The sequence below is a fragment of the Struthio camelus genome, chromosome 14 (genome assembly GCF_040807025.1).
Source record: "Struthio camelus isolate bStrCam1 chromosome 14, bStrCam1.hap1, whole genome shotgun sequence".
Taxonomy (NCBI): Eukaryota; Metazoa; Chordata; class Aves; order Struthioniformes; family Struthionidae; genus Struthio; species Struthio camelus.
Window position 1 is genome coordinate 10,276,915 of NC_090955.1, and position 15,997 is coordinate 10,292,911.

A 15,997-nucleotide genomic window follows, 5' to 3' on the forward strand; every position below is an offset into this window, starting at 1 on the left:
TGACATAGAGTTGATGATTCCATATTTAATCAGTATTTGATTTTAAGCTAGAGAACTAGCTGATTTTAAAAATTGAGGCTCTAAATCAAAAAGAATCCCAGGGCTAGAAACCCATAAACTCTTCTTTGTGTGAAAACAGCCCCTCTTGATTCCTGTCTGGTTCTTAAAGCTATACCTCAGATCAGTCTGGAAAATGTGCAGACGTTCAGCAGACACTTCTGATTTTTTCTTGCAACAGATGAGTAGGACCGATATCCTAAGTCAGTTTTGGCAAAAGCGTGGAAGGTATTGCTTGATATGCCTTTCCGATTTTGACGTCTTTTGACTCTTGGAACTTGCCTTTGGCTGCCAGGGAGGAAATTGGACCATTTTAGTCTCTTCTGGAACAATGGTTTAATTTACTTCTGTTTTAGTTGTGTTTACCTAATCCCTGGGTCTTGGCTTTGCATGACCCAAGTAAAAGCAGACCCTGTACCAAAGGTAAGAAACATTTGGAAGTTGAGTGTTGCTGCACCTCAGGTTTTGACATATAAAGGAGAGTTTATAGTACTGTCATCTCACACTAACATCTTTTAATCTCATATTTTCTGCATTTCATGTATAACTGACTTGAGAAAAGACCCACTGGTGTGCAGGAGGGGGGAAATTCTACATATGATACAAAAAAAAGTAATTGTTTCCCTTTTCAAAGTAGCAATTTCTTTTTATTGTTGAAGATACCAATCATAGCGAGTGATACCGGACTGACTATCTTCTAGTTACAGTATAGGCAGATACGTGTTTTAATGGCTGTGCTGAGGTAGGAGGTTACTGCTGTTAGTGTATCCATGACTATTCCTTTGCTTTTAAATTAGCCACATTTTCGCAATCAGCCTGGGAGCTATTTCAGAATGGGTTAGGTTAACTGTAAATGTGTTAGTCCTTGCTGCCCTGTTTCATTTTCTGAGAGTGTTGCTCTCCAGAAAGTCAGGCTTTTCTTTGTGTACTCCTCAAGAGGATGCTGCAGGAGTGACCAGATTGTCTGTGCAACGCTGAAAAATAGTTGTAAACAGAGAGAGCCTTTCATTGATAAGCTAGAACAAAAGAAAATGCAAATGTTATGTAGTAGGAAATGTCAGATTTTGTCTCTTTAGCATAAAAATAGTCATCATCTGACAACATATAAAAGTGAACCTAAAATTTTATACGTGTTAAAACTGTCACTGGTATAACAAAAAGCAAACTATCAATTTAATCTTAAATGCTTTGTGGAGGCAGAATAGTAGTTCTCTCTTAACTGTCCTTAAAGGGTTGGTTTTTGTTTTTGTTTTTTTGATTTTGTTACTTTTATTTCCGCTGTAGAAAACTTGATGCTGTTTTGATGGCATTGAACCCTGCTATGAGATAAAGTAATCAAGGTTCTGAAAGAAGCCTTAGTCTTTGAAAAGTGTATTTGTTTGTTTTTCTGCCCTACAGTGCCCAAATAATGTCAGGTTTCCTGTAGCAGTGTTAGACAATTTTGTTTAGAGGACGTTGTTCTCAAACATAAATAAGTAATGGGTGTAGTAACTGAAAGGTGAAGAAAGAGTTTGTGTGTAAGACTGCCTGAAATGAAATCACATGGTTCCGCACTGATGAACACTGATTTCTATTGCTAAAAAAAGAAACTCCAGATAACAGGACAGAAGCAAAACAAGTATTTGTGAACTACTACTTGTTCAAAATTTCTCATTAGTGTGGACTGATTTACGTGAAAGTAATTCAGAGCACTAATTTAAATAAGGATTTAATCAACAGGCAGGAAACCTGTTTAAATCTTGCAGTTCCTGAAGAAAATTGGATTCTCACCTTTGGGTAATGTAATTTAGTTCAGCTTTTGTTAGCCAGGGTGGGTGAGTTGTTGTTATCCGTACATGCTTCTCATTTAACGTTATACCTCAGTATATGTTTATTCATGTTCTTAACTTTTATATTGCTGCACAGAAAATGGCATGGCACGCTTTGAATTGAATTAATCTTTACTTGTGACAAGCTGAGTTTGGATGGAAATTATCTTGGTTTAAAAATATCCAAATCAAGATTTGAGAATAGTTAATCATTTAATTGAAAAAGTTTTGAACTAGATCATGTGCTTTTACTGCGAATTTGTCAAATTGCTTTGGACTTAATGTTTCTCCTGTAGTAAATCATTTCGTTGTAGTGGGAACTGACCACATTTTTTCTGATCTTCTTGTCCTTCTGTATCTTAGAACTAGTAGGCATTAGTCTCTCTGTTTCTAGATAGTAAGAGGTGAATTTTCCTGCTTTTTAAGGTTCAAATTTGCTTATTGACTTCGGGTAGTTACTCATTTGAACTAGCTCAATAAACTAGAGACAAGAATGAATGTACTGTTGCAGGGCAAATGACTGTCCAGAGCAATATTCTCTCTCCAGTGGTGGCTATAGGCAGATGACTATGGAAGAATAAGAACGGGGCAAAAACGTATAAGCGTTTTCAGTTCAGGGGTTTGCATGAGTTTGTTGTGGTTTGTCTAATAATGCAGAATGGATCTGTGCTACATCAGCTTAGCAGGAGCTAAGCACTTGGAAGTTTCTTGCGTCCGTGTTGTCATTTGACAAGTGATAAAGATGTGCTGTCCTTATTTGCAGGAGAGGTCACTATTGTCAAAAGTGGGTTAAACGTTTGAAAATAGATTCTTGAGTTGTCAGGTTTGGCAGAAATTTTTGAGTCTTTTCAAGCTTATGTATGAAACATACTGCTTCACTAGTATTCTTACAAAGATTATGCTGGTGCTACAGAAATGTAGGCCTTATATACCTAAAGTTGTAAAACTCAAAATAATCTTTAGCAATATTATTACAGAAAACCAAACCCTGACATACCATTTTATAGTCTAGACTAGTTTAAAAAAATTATCCTGACTGCTGTTTAGATTCTAAAAGTGATACACATGTAGCTTATTTAAATGAGAAGGGTTTTGAGCCCAGGCGGTTCTTACGGTGCTCATATCACTTTAAAGATGGTTTTGATGCTTCTGTTCCTGGACTAGGTTGCAAGCATTCACTTTGTATGCTCTAAGTAATTAAATAATGGTAAAAACTATGAAATTGGCCCCCATTAGAAAATTCTAGCAGCGTGGTATGCTTTAAAACGCTCTGCATAGGTGAAGTCTTTATTTTTTCCACCAAATGAATTTACTTAATAGACAGCGAATACTTCTAAAGGATGATGATGCTCATGCTGTTTCAGCAGAATTTTGCTCATGAATGAAAGTTTGTAGTTTGGGGTTGCACTTCTCATGGATATTCACAACTGGATAGATCAGTGGTGCCTATGCTCAAGCGATTCATAGATCAGAAGGCCAGTGTGGATCATTTTGATTTTCTAGCCTGAGTTCTCTGTGACATGAGACTTTCTTGAATGATTTCCTGCTTCTGGTTTTAGCTAAAATAAATAATACTTTCTGGGAAGAAAAATATTATCCTAATAGAAGCAATTCCAATTGCTTTTAATCCTTAGTTTCTTGTTAAGCAAGCTTTTCTCCTTGTTAAAAATATTTGGCTGATAACTCTTAGGAGTTGTATCTTTTTTTTCCCCCCATCCCCTCTTCTGACTTCCTAAATCATTGCAAAAGACTAAACAATGTCAATTAAAATTGGTCTTGTTTTTCCAGTATTTACGTTCAGTTATGCATTTAAATATAGCCGTAAGGTGGTTTTAATACTCAAAGAAGCTGAGTTCTTCTGTGTTTGCTTGAGAATACATTGCTATTCATATTCTGGTAGGGCTGAGGTTCTCCAGGTGGGAATAAAGAAAAGAAAAAAGTTTAAGTTTTGAGAAATGGTTAGATTGCCAAGACTTGAGTGGCATGGATTTAAATTTGGCTGTGTGCAATGCATGTTCTTTGACATGGTAGAAAAGTTCAACTAATTCCTAGATATTTAGAGAGGGGAATAGAAAGGTCACAGGTTGTATCAGACTAATGTAATTATCAGTTTTGGTGGGGAGAAGGACTGGGAAAACATGAAGCATTCGGAATAAATTGCTTGGGTTATTAGAGGTGAGGGAGCACATGACGCGTTCCAGTTTTGTTCCGAATTTGTTTGTGAAGTTTTGCAAGGTTGTTTGTGGTGAGACTTGCACAAATCACAGACACTAACTTGGTTACAGTGTAAAGGGGGGAGAATACTGTTTGCTAAAGGGTGACTTAATCTAGAAATGCATATGAATAAAGCCAGGAAGCGGAATCCTGTTTAAGTATCTTGTATACCTAACAGTATGCCTGGGGAACCAATGAAACAATGGATTCTCTGTCTTCGAATTATTTAAATTTAAGAATGGATGCATGCCTTTATGGAAGATAGCCTGGGTCAAGTGTAAATGTCTGGAGCTGATATAGGATCACTGCTTTTGAACAGTTACGGCTTATGTTGTGGAGGAGATCAGAGTGCTTTAGCTAATGGGTCCATCAGTTTTTAAAACTCACAGATCTGTTTAACGTAGGTATAGCTCACTCTAAAATGCTTGAATGTTTTATAATAGTGCTCTGCTGAATGGGCTTGGGATTGATACTGTGTTGAGAATGGGTTGTCTCTGTAGATGTATATTTTTTTCAGAACTGGGTAAAAATAAACTGTTTACCCTTCATCCTAGAGTGTAGCCTCTGGAAAATCAAATTTTAACTTTGAATAAACACTTACTGGCTGGTAAATGGATGAAAATGCTGTATTAAAGCATTTATTAACTTTTTAACAAGGATTTATATGAGATTTGTAAAAATGTGCTGCAATTGTTCAGGATAATTATTTTGAATTCTTAATAGTGAATAGCATTTGTGATTTTAATTTGTTTATTTTGCAGCTCCAGTCATTAACCGATACAACAGAAGAGTATCAGGTATGATTTCCTTTCAAGAATTTCATATGTTTCTGAAAAGCTTTGAAATATGTATTTGACTAAAGCAATTCCTTACATCAAGAATGACCTTACTCTTCATCGTTGTGTTTTATTACTCATACTGCTTGCAGTCTTTTTATTTGAAATAATCAGAATTGTTTCTTAATTCCCTTTAGAAACCACTGAGCAACAAATTATGAGAGTAATTTAGAAAACAGTTCTGTGGGTGATGACAGAATACTAAAGCAATTTCAGCCCTAGTAACAATTCTGTCCAGAAAAGCTTCCCAAAAGTTCTACATGACATAAGAATGATGGAAAAGCTTGCTTTATGATGAATTGGAAAAGTGGAAACTTTTTTCTGCTGCAACACATCTACTATTCCATGTTACTAACAGTTTTATCTCTGGTCAACATACAGAAATATATATATTTTTTCTTTTTCTCACTTGTTTTTGTTTTATTGTTTAATATTAACTGGGAGTGATGGATGTTGCAGGGCCTTAAGCCCTTTGCTTATGCAACTGGTATTTAAAGTCATTGGAATTATGGTTGTCTGTTTGTTCTGGAGGCATGGACTGTATTTTTTGTCTTATTAACCAATATTAAGTCCTTTAATGAGTTGCTGTTGATGTTTTTAGCCGTGTCATTCCCAAAAATTCTTTTTAAAGTTGTCTTTGAGCAGTATCACATGAACAAAATGTTAAATATAGATGAGAAGGTAGTGTGTCACTTTTCCTTCAAAGTGCAGTGTGGATTGCACTATATGTTTCTTGATTCCCCTCGCCCCCCAAATCTTCCTAATTGTAGAATTTAACTGGTATAGAAAGTCATCATAGTTCTGATTTGAAAAATGCAGTGTAAAAATGCCAATGTGTTCAGTGTTTCCTCTCTAATTTTCAGTTCAAGTCCACTCAGTTTGTAACTTTTGTATATTATAGATGCCCTTCAGGGTTATAGTTATGGTGAAGTCTTGCTGATAAATAAGCAGAGGCCATTTGAATTGTATATGCATGTTTAACCTTATGTGCAAAATGTCTTCATACCCATGCAATACAATTGCTTTACTACTAGTTGCCTGGGTATGATCCAGGAGGTGACTTCATAGGTATGTCACTGCGTCTAAGTAACTGTGACTGTAGCGAAAACTTTATAATTCTTATAATTCAAAAGCGCTGATAATTTTGGATATTATTGCATGAGAAATTTAGATAAGACAAAACTGTATCTTGAAAGAGGGAGTTAGATATTCTAATAGTGACTATTTGAGGTTAGAAATTGTACGGCATCTTAATCTGGAGAATCCCAAGATATTTTCATTTCCCTGTTAATTAAACTAATCCATCCTGGTGCTTGCTGATGGAGTAAAACTTGACATATAAGAAGTGAATGCATCTCAAGTTTAAATGTAAATAAAGACTAGAATTATTGCTGAGTCTAAAAGTTAATCAGAGGGTAGATGTAATCTTTTTGAATCTTTGGAAACATAATATCAGTGTTCTCATAATCCTGAGTTAGTCTTTATGAAAGAATGCGTTCCTTCACTGAAGGAGTCTAAAGGTTAATGTGAAGAACTAACAGCAAATGCAAATTTGAATTACTAACTTATACAGTTAGATTAAGGAGGACTCGTTAGATGCTTAATAGAACATTGCTGGTCAGCGAAGAGCTAGAATAATTCAGAGTTTGCAATATATGTTAGAATTTGCATGCAGACAAATGTTAATAGACTATGCGTGTTTTCCTACTGTATGCTTAAATATTTTTCACTTTTTTTTTCCCCTCTACTTCCTATATATATGCTCTGTACAGTTTATGATCAGTGTGGGATTTGTTGAAACTCATGGAAGAGAAGCAAACGGTATCCATGCGTATACAGGTCCAATTAAGCATAAAAAGGTCAAGAACCCACTAGTGTTTTGTTTTTTGTTTTTTTTTTCCCTACTCCATACCTGCTGTGTCTGTCAAAGTCATCCGAATAGGAACAAGACTAGCAGAATTCTCCTAGGTTATTGAACTCAGTCCCCTGCTGTTGTAGGCATCCACATCCTATAATGCCCTTCGTAAAATGAATGTCAGCCTCGTTTATTGCTTCTGATGGTCTGAACTTGATTCGGTTTCCTTGTTAGGTATATGTTAGGATGTCAGAAACTTCTCATTCTATGAATTTTGCATAATTTCTTTTTTGTTTGAAAAAGCAAACAAACCTTGCATTATGGATTACTCAATGTATTGTCTTTCCAAATGTGTTTATTTTTCACTAATTAAGTAAAGCAGAACAAATCATGAAGTGAAGAAGCTGACACACACAATTTATTTATAATCATATTTAGTCTATTCTTATCTGGTCTTTTATTCAGAAGAACTGTCTGCTAGTCCTTATTGAATCTGGTTTCCTACCAGCTATTGGCATATTTCCTGTGCAGAGTAATTTGTAAGGGGAGTGAAGAAGAGAGCTAAAGTATTTGCTTATATCAAGATTACCACAAAACTCTGCAAAATTGCAGATTTACTGTACTCTGGAAAAACATAGGATAGGAAAGATAGGAAAAGAAATAAAAAACGGACATTGGACGTACTGAAGAAAAGACTTAAAGTGCAATGAAGAACTTTCCTCTTGTCTTTTCTGACAAGCATTTGACTGTCTAAGGATTTACAGCATTGCTCCCAAATCATTTAGTAAGTCAAAAATGTAAGTTAGAAAAAACTACAATTCTAATTACAGGAAAAGATAATAAAGTAATTGTCTACGCTATATATTGAGGTTAATAATTGTTTTAAAAATGATTCAATTTGATATATCTTCTTGGAGATAAATAATTGTTTATGAACTTCTCTGATAATTTATTAACCTCTTAAACTTGTATAACAGTGGTTATATATTCTTCTAATACTGAGTACATCAACAAAGCAATCTAAATTTGGAGTGATTGTTCTTGGTTTAGTTATCTTCAAAATCTTGGTCTTTGCTGAGATAATCTGCCTAAAGGTAAAGAGATAATGATGCAAATTGTAAGGATACATAAACCCATAGAAGATATACTTTCTTTTCCCTGTTACTCCAAGCTAGAGACAGCTGAGGAAATAGGGATAAGAAATTGTGCATATAATTTTCTGCATCTTTTGTACTTTGATGCATGTAACACAGCTGCTAAACCAGAGCTTAAAATTTTAACGTGTGTTCTGGCCTCATGGGCTATTTGAGAACGTGGCTCCACAGTTCTACCTGCAGTGATCCTGCTTTGCCTTATGCCCCACATTGTTGAAATGTATTGGAAAGTGTGCAGGAATAATAAACTAAACAGATTTCTCTGAAAACTATGCATAGTCTGTTTTTTTTGTCTGATACAGAACATACTTGTGTAGAACTTTATTTTATTTGAACGTTGCTTCTTACATGCAACAGTTTTATTATTCTTATCTATTCTGTAAACAGTCTGGTTTCTGAAAACTGCATATAGTTTTTCTTAATTTATGCCATTCACTTTCTTTTTGTGTAGCTTCCTTCTTCAACAGTGACCTTATGCTGGCATTTGCCTATCCAGATTCCAAAGCATAACTTGTGTAATGCTAGATTATATGGATTTTCCAACTGCAGGGGAGTTTCAAAAAGGCAAGACTGCTGTAACAGTTACTGAATTTTTGTTTTTTATTATGAAACATACAAACCTGGAGCTCTGAACTACGCTGACAGATAGTGCTTTAATCATTTTAAGTTTTTAGCTTTACAAAACTCTTTCGTTCTTTAAAACTGTCATTCAAAATATGAGTTTTCTGATACAGGGGCAAGAATTGGTGAGCAGATTTATTTTTACTTTTTAAAAATTTGAGTGCATTTGTTTACGCCCTTCTGGCTTGTGCTGTAATTTAGTAGATACTTTAAGTAAGAACATCAGGATTTGATAAAATTACTTGAAAAGTGGTAATGTGCTGCCAAGGTCAAGCTAATCTTGTACACCCCCAAAAAATATATTTACATCTTCTTCTCCACAAACATAATTTTATTTCTACATTTCTTAAATAATTGGGAAAAAAGTGATAGTATGGCTTTCATACCATATCAATGATACTAATACATTCTCACGTACTACTTCTTCTTTCTCACCCTGGAGTGCCAAGAACATGGGGATTCATTCTGCTCGCTTGTGCTCTCTGTTTCTGCTACTGTTGCTACTTAGTCATCTCCTAGTCTGAGGTGTCCGCTCTTGCAGGAGGGGGAGTGTTTACTTGCTTGACATTAAACTCTTCCAAGCGATTAAGCAGCCCTAAAGGCTCTGTGGGGAATCCCGTTTGCTTCTTGACCAGAGAAACATGGCTTTGTGTGCTGGTCAGAGATTCAACATGCAAAGGAGGTGGCTGTGGGTGGGATTGTGAGAAACTCCATAGACTGTGCAGGAGGGTCGTCCTGGGAAAAGGGGCTCATCTATAAATAATGCCATGAACCCGATTAAAAGTGCAGAGCAGTAAAGTAGTGTTCTCGTGAAGAGAATCAGCCTTTTCCAGAAGTGTTAGGAGGTAGAAAGAGAAATAAGAGCTTGATGTTCCCCTGAAAATTTATCTAACGAATAATTATGTATAGTGCGTGTGGCCATGTAACGCGTTGAGGTACCATGGCGCGCGCACAAACCTCAAACGATATGTTGATCAACTCTAATTGTATACAGGCTGTGATTGACTTGGTGCAGATTGTCCTCTGTTTGCAAGATCAAAATCTTTCCCTATGCTAAAAAGCCCTCTAATTTTAAAATATCCTAGCTATAGGGACACTGCAGACTGTGCTGCCATTGGCAGTGTCAGTGCTAATTACCCAGTAGAAAAGTCATCTTGCTGCCGCTTTAAATGAGTTAGCGGTTCCCGAACCTTCTGCTGCTGTGAGTAGCTAGTATCACAGTGCTTGCTGGCTGTCTCAGTCTGCCCAGACTTGATTTGATAGCATCAAAACCCTAGATTCCTTCCTCCTGGGAGCTGGACTGTGTTGAAATTCAGACTTGCTTATATTTCCTGATTCTCATCCAAGCATAGGGGCTCCTAACAAACTTTGCTTGTTAGACAGTTTCTTCTCTGCAGTGAGAGAGACTGCAGAGAATACCAGTCAGTATCCCAGTCCTCAGCTGGTGACTGCCGGATATGCAGGGAAGATTCAACTGAAGTGTTGAATGCCACGAATATATTTATGGATATTAATAGATTGTTATGAGCTAGGTTAGATTTTAGCTTAAGTCAGTGATACTGTTCTTCTGTGGTAATAATATTTCAAAATGGGAGGGAAGATAGCAGTGATATTTGTCCCACTGTAATAACTGATACCTAACATTGAGGAGAATTTTGCCAGTGGCAGTACATGAATGAAAGTTTGTGGTGTATTTGGAATGAAGAATCTGTCACCTACTTCAGTCTCACTTGGGCGTAATTTCTACTCCTGCTTTTAGTTTTATCGTCTTTCGGAAAAGTAAACTTTTTTGCTAGATTCCTATATTGCCATTTCCAGATGCCTTTGATTCACTCCACAGAACGCCCACTCTCCAGCAGACTTGCTGACTTATTCGCAGGATAAAAAAAATGCCCTTATTATGAATATCTGTACACCTGTGATGGAGAGAACAAGATTAAAAACCTTCTTCCTATTATTTCTGGTTATCTGAGTGACCCAGTGTAGTTTATTATCTCTCTTGCATATGCTGTACCCTGCTCTTTAATCTTCATTTGGCCTCTGAGAGATAGGAGTAGGACTACAGTTTTCACATTCAACAACTGTATATGCAAAATTATTAAATTATATAATCTAGGGAAGTTCTTTCCCTAAGCTCTTTATACCAGTTAAGTAATACGGCTGTAAGACCTGTGACTATTTTCACGTTAATGTAAAAAGTAATTGAATGAACAAGGGTTACTTTAGGTAGTCCCTTCAGTATGGGCAGCTTTCAGCAGAGATTCAGTGAACTGAGAGGGATGAAACTTGCTTTCTCCTGAATTGGGTGCTAAGCTCTCTCCTAATATATTATTGCTAAATAAATGTTTATATATTCACAGGATAACTATTTTGAAGTTACTGAATCCTGTTTTCCTGGGTAGAGTATATGAGCCATTGGTAATCCTAACAGAGATTTGTGAAATCAAGTTAAGTACTTGAAATATTTCATTATAATAAACCACTTTAAAAATGAACGTGTGCACTGTTCCTCTTAAGTAGCACACTCTTTTTTAGTTCCAAATTAACCCTCACAGACAGAAAAAATAGAAGTTCATTTGTGTTCTTTCAAGAAATGCATTATCTAAGCAAGTTAGTGTTTAAAGGTCCTCCCAGCTCAAGAACGGTCCTGATGTGCAAGAGATGAGGCTAAGGTAGCAGGAGGCTTGCATGGATGAACAAAGGAGCTCCTACCTAAAGTCAAATATAGAAAGGAAATATAACGAGAGGTGGAATCAAGGTCCTGGGAGGAATGTGGACACTGTCTGACTGACTTTCCTAACCCTATTCTTGCACAAAGACCACCAAGAATTGAATCTGGTAAGGAATGCGAACAGCTACAAGAAGGGCTTCTGCAGGTACATTAAGCAGCAAAAGCTGAGTGGAAGATGTGGGCCTGCTGCTGAAAAGGGTGGAAGACTTGCTGACAGAGGGTATGGAAAAAGCTGAGGTACTCATGCCGCCTTTGCTTTGGTCTTTGCTGGTAAGATCTGTCTTTAGGAATCCCAGGCCCCTGAGACTGTGGGAAAGTCTGGAGCATTGAAGTCTTACCGTCAGTAGAGAAGGATCAGTCCCTGGGGAGGTGATGTAGCAACTCTTCTTGGAAGCCGTTTCCAAACATATGAAGGACAAGATGACGATTGGGAATAGTCAGCATGGATTTATGCAGGGGAATGGCATTGAGATATCTGGCTCGGTGGATGAGGGGAGAGCAGTGGAGGTTGTTTATCTTGACTTTGGCAAGACTTTTGACACTGTCTCCCGTTACACCTCATAGACAAACTGATGAAGTGCGGGCTAGATAAGCGGACTATGAGGTGGACTGAAAAGTGGCTGAACTGTTGGCTCAGAGGGTTGTCTCTGTGCTACCAGCGGGAGAAATGGACCAACAGGAATCGCATGCAGCTCAACAAAGGGAAGCGCAAAGTCCTGCAGCTGAGGAGGAATAACCCAACATGCCTGGACAAACTGGGGGCCAACTGACCAGAGAGCAGCTCTGCAGAGAAGGTCCTGGGGATCCTGGTGGACAAGTTGACCCTGAGCCAGCCATGTGCCCTTGCAGCAAAGAAGGCCAGCAGCATCCTGAGCCTGTGTTAGGCAGAGCGTTGCTGGCAGGGAGGTGATCGTTCCCCTCTTCAGCCCTGGTGAAACCCGTGTGGAGTGCTGTGTCCGGTGCTAGGTTCCCCAGGACAGGAAGGACTTGGAGTTACTGGAGCGAGTGCAGCAAAGGGACACAGAGCTGATGAAAAGACTGGAGCATCTGTCATAGGAGGAGCGGCTGAGCGAGCTGTGACTGTTCCGCCTGGAGAAGGGAAGGCTCGGGGGGGATCTTATCAGTGTGTATATAAATACCTGATGGGAGGGCATAAAAAAGACGGAGCCAGACTCTTCTCAGTGTTATCTAGTGACAGAATGACAGACAATGGGCACAAATTGAAACACTGGAAATTCCACTTTAACCATTAAAAAAAGTTATATTTTTTTTGACTCTAAGGGTGATTGAACCCTGGAACAGGTGGCCCAGAGAGGTTATGGAGTCTTTACCCTTGGAGATATTCAAAACCTGACTGGACACAGTCCCGGGCAACTTGCTCTTGCTGACCCCACTTTGAGCAGGGGGGCTGGACCAGATGATCTCTTGAGGTCCCTTCCAACCTCAACCACTCCTGTGATTCTGTGAAACAGGAGAGGGTTCTATTACTTAAGGTACAGTAGTAGTTCAATATTCCAGATAATTCTTTTTGACAGAATTTTGGCAAACTTCCCCATCTTTCATGCTAATAAGAAGTTTTGAACTAGGTTTTTGCTGTTCTTGATGCTGTGCCATGGCTCCCTTTATCTTGCTGTCCTCATCTGTGTCTTGGCTGCCTTTCTGAAGACAGAAACAAGATGAGAAACACTGAGCATAGGAAGAGTCTGCACTGACCCGAGCGGGCTGTTTAGTGCTCACATGAGTGTTTCTATGGTCTGTCTTAGCCTTACTGGGGTAGGAAAATCTGCCTCTTTCTGGTTCTTGCTTAGTTTAAAGAGCTGCTGTTTTTCTTTTGGCAAGGCACTCTGTAGAATTGCCCTGCCTGCAGTTCCGGCTCAGAAGTGTTCTCCTGTGTGCTTGTTTGTGATCTTAAGTCTCTAGCTGGTATTCTTAAAGTATGTTTAAAGTTAAAGCTAATTTTCTGTCTCTGTTTTTTCAGTTCTTATTTCAGTGGAATTTAATAGAAATTCAGCTCATTTGGATTAAAACGTCCTTTCCAGATTATATCCATATACTTTCAGAGCAGGATGGGGCTCTAACAGAAGAGCACCACTTAGGAGCATCTGGAACAAAGTTCAGGTCATGTTACCTTGCCAAAATGGTCAAGGTCACAGCCTTTCGTTGTTTGATTGCAAGGCATTTTAAAATTCCAGCTCAGGTCACTCACTCAAACTGCTTTTATGAATAATAAGCCCAGCATTTTCATTATGAAATGATCAATTATACTTCTGCTTTTAATGTGAAGTGTGTTTGTGAAGTGTATTTTTTTTTTTAAGCTTAACTTTATCTTAAGACTTTTTATGAGTAGACAGGAAGAGTGCATTTTAGCAAATATTTAATTATGTATATGTAGTGTGTTTCTTGTATATCTAGAATAAGTGGATTCCTTCCACTTGAAGAATAAACATTTCCTGGTGAAATTCCTAGATTCAGGTATATTTATTGTGCTTAATAAAAAAGGAACTTTAATTTGTGATATATACTGTTATTGCTGGGAGCTTTAACAAAGTGCTTAATAACAACACAAAACAATATTTTTTGTGTATTTTACAGTTATCATCAATATTATGTATAAGCTGTATAAGCTTAATCATTCAGAATTATTCATTAATATTCAAAGAATTTGGCTAGGGATTTTAAGTTTATCAGTTTATCCCCCACATACATTGGGTTTGGAGTCATTATTTTCAAAGTTTCTCTTTTGCCTCTCTCTATCAATCCGATATGACAGGATAGTTTCTTCATCTTCATATAACATTTTAACACTCTGTTCTTAGTAGGTGTAGGTATGGAATTTTATATTTGAATAATGTGTAAATTGATGTCCTCTGGTGGTGGTTTTTGGCTTTTCATTCCTCAGAATGTGAACTTTCATAAGAGAGCTATTTAGGAAGCAAACCAACATCTCTTAAACAGGGATATTATCATACTAAATGGTAGTTATTTTGGATACTTCCTAATTTCTAGCAAAGCAGGGGAGCAGGAAGGGTGAAAGAGTAACTTCCCATGTTCAGTCAGAATAGTCTGAATAAAGTATTGCCCTCCCCCCTTCCCCCCCTTCCAAATTTCAACAAACATTTAGGATTGCTGTTTCCTCTATGGCTGTTCAGAATCAGGCCACACATACTGAATAAGGTTTTTGCATGCCTCTTTCTAGTGATTGTCAACTGCTGTTGGATATTCCCTTAGCTTGGGTACCGAGGGGCCTGTAGTAATACTCATGCGCTCACTATTAGTCTGTGTTTCCAAATGAAATCCATTAATTTCATTAGAACAGGATGCCACAATTTAAAAAGAATGTCTCTCTCACACATAAATAAAAATTGAAAATGAAAAAGCTTTGGGAATATAGCTGTTTTAATGGTAGCTCTTCTGTCTATCCACACATTTTTTTTCTATTCTTTATTTCATTTTTTGAAATGCAGCTTATTCTCAAATGCCTTTAAAAAAATTCTTCTCCTTTTCTCAGCATTAATACCACCATTTTTCTGGAATGTTTAATTTACTTACTCTAGAAACTCAGTTTTAAGAAACTCGATTAACTTTTTCTTAAGTATCCCAAATAGCTGTCCCCTCTGATTAGCATAAATTATTTTGAATCTAGAGCCTGAACAGAATTAACATATGTAATTAAACTTTTAAAGATTATATATTGGTGGTCTGCTGCTTTTTCTGCATCTTCAGCCTAAAGAGCTACATTCGATTCTCACTGTGCTTGATATGTATGTGTATATATATTTTATCTTAGAATTCTGCTTAATTACCGTGGTCATAGATTTCATGAGCAGAGTGAAGAGCAGTGATGACTGTGAATGCCCAGGATTAGTTTCCTTCGTTAACTTAGATCCACTTAGAAAAGCTAAAATCACCTCTCAAAGACAAGCTGAGCTGTCCTACTTGGATTAGTTTTTCCCCCTCACAAGAAAATAATTTTTATCAAGGGAAATTACGTTACATTGGTTAGAAGTATTTAGTGAGGCATTGCATAACCATATATGCCACTTCTCTGGTGTGACAGATGTGCTGCTCTGAGTATGTGCACTAAATTCTGTGCACTTACAACTTTCTTCTGGAATGATTTTTAAGAAACCCGCACTTACTGAAGTAAGTGAATCTGAAGTCTGACTTTAGTCAGCTGATACTTAAGGTTCACTATTTCTTCTCCATTTTGGAAATGGAGAATTCTTTAGCTTCAGCTCTCTTCATTCTTCTGGCTCCTCTCAAAGATGAGCAATCATCTCATAAAGTAGATAGGGTGTTAAAGTCGGATATCTCTCTGGGCTTTCCAGTGAGATACAGCACTTTCCCACCCTTGGAAGTTGAGATGTCATGATATGATAATGCTGTGCATAGAAAAGCCTTTTTAGTAGCTTTTAGCCTTTTAAAATAACTTAAAAAATAATTTTCTAAGAAAGCTTTTATATTAATTATTGTCATGCAGCATGTTAGTATTCTTTGGTAAAGAACAGGTAGTTTTGGGATCCTATTGAATTAGGACATCCAAATAGCAACAGTGAAGCAAGAGGCAATACCTTTTTTTTTTTTTTTTTTTTTTTTTCCTTCTAAGTATTTTCTCTTGCAGGATGCTCTCTACCTCTTCAGTATTAAAATCATGTAACCTCGGGACATCAAGGAAGACTGGGTGACTGACTTGCTCTGTGCCGTTCTCTTCACGTTCCACT

At 37.3% G+C, this 15,997-nt stretch overlaps 1 protein-coding gene across 1 annotated transcript in view; it reads left to right on the plus strand.

Moving 5' to 3' along the window:
• PRKAR2A (protein kinase cAMP-dependent type II regulatory subunit alpha) overlaps positions 1–15,997 on the plus strand; it is a 73,283-nt gene that overhangs the window by 22,626 nt on the left and 34,660 nt on the right. The window contains exon 2 of the mRNA XM_068960247.1: positions 4,841–4,876. Coding sequence (XP_068816348.1) covers positions 4,841–4,876 — 36 coding nt within the window. The remainder of the gene's footprint in view (positions 1–4,840; positions 4,877–15,997) is intronic.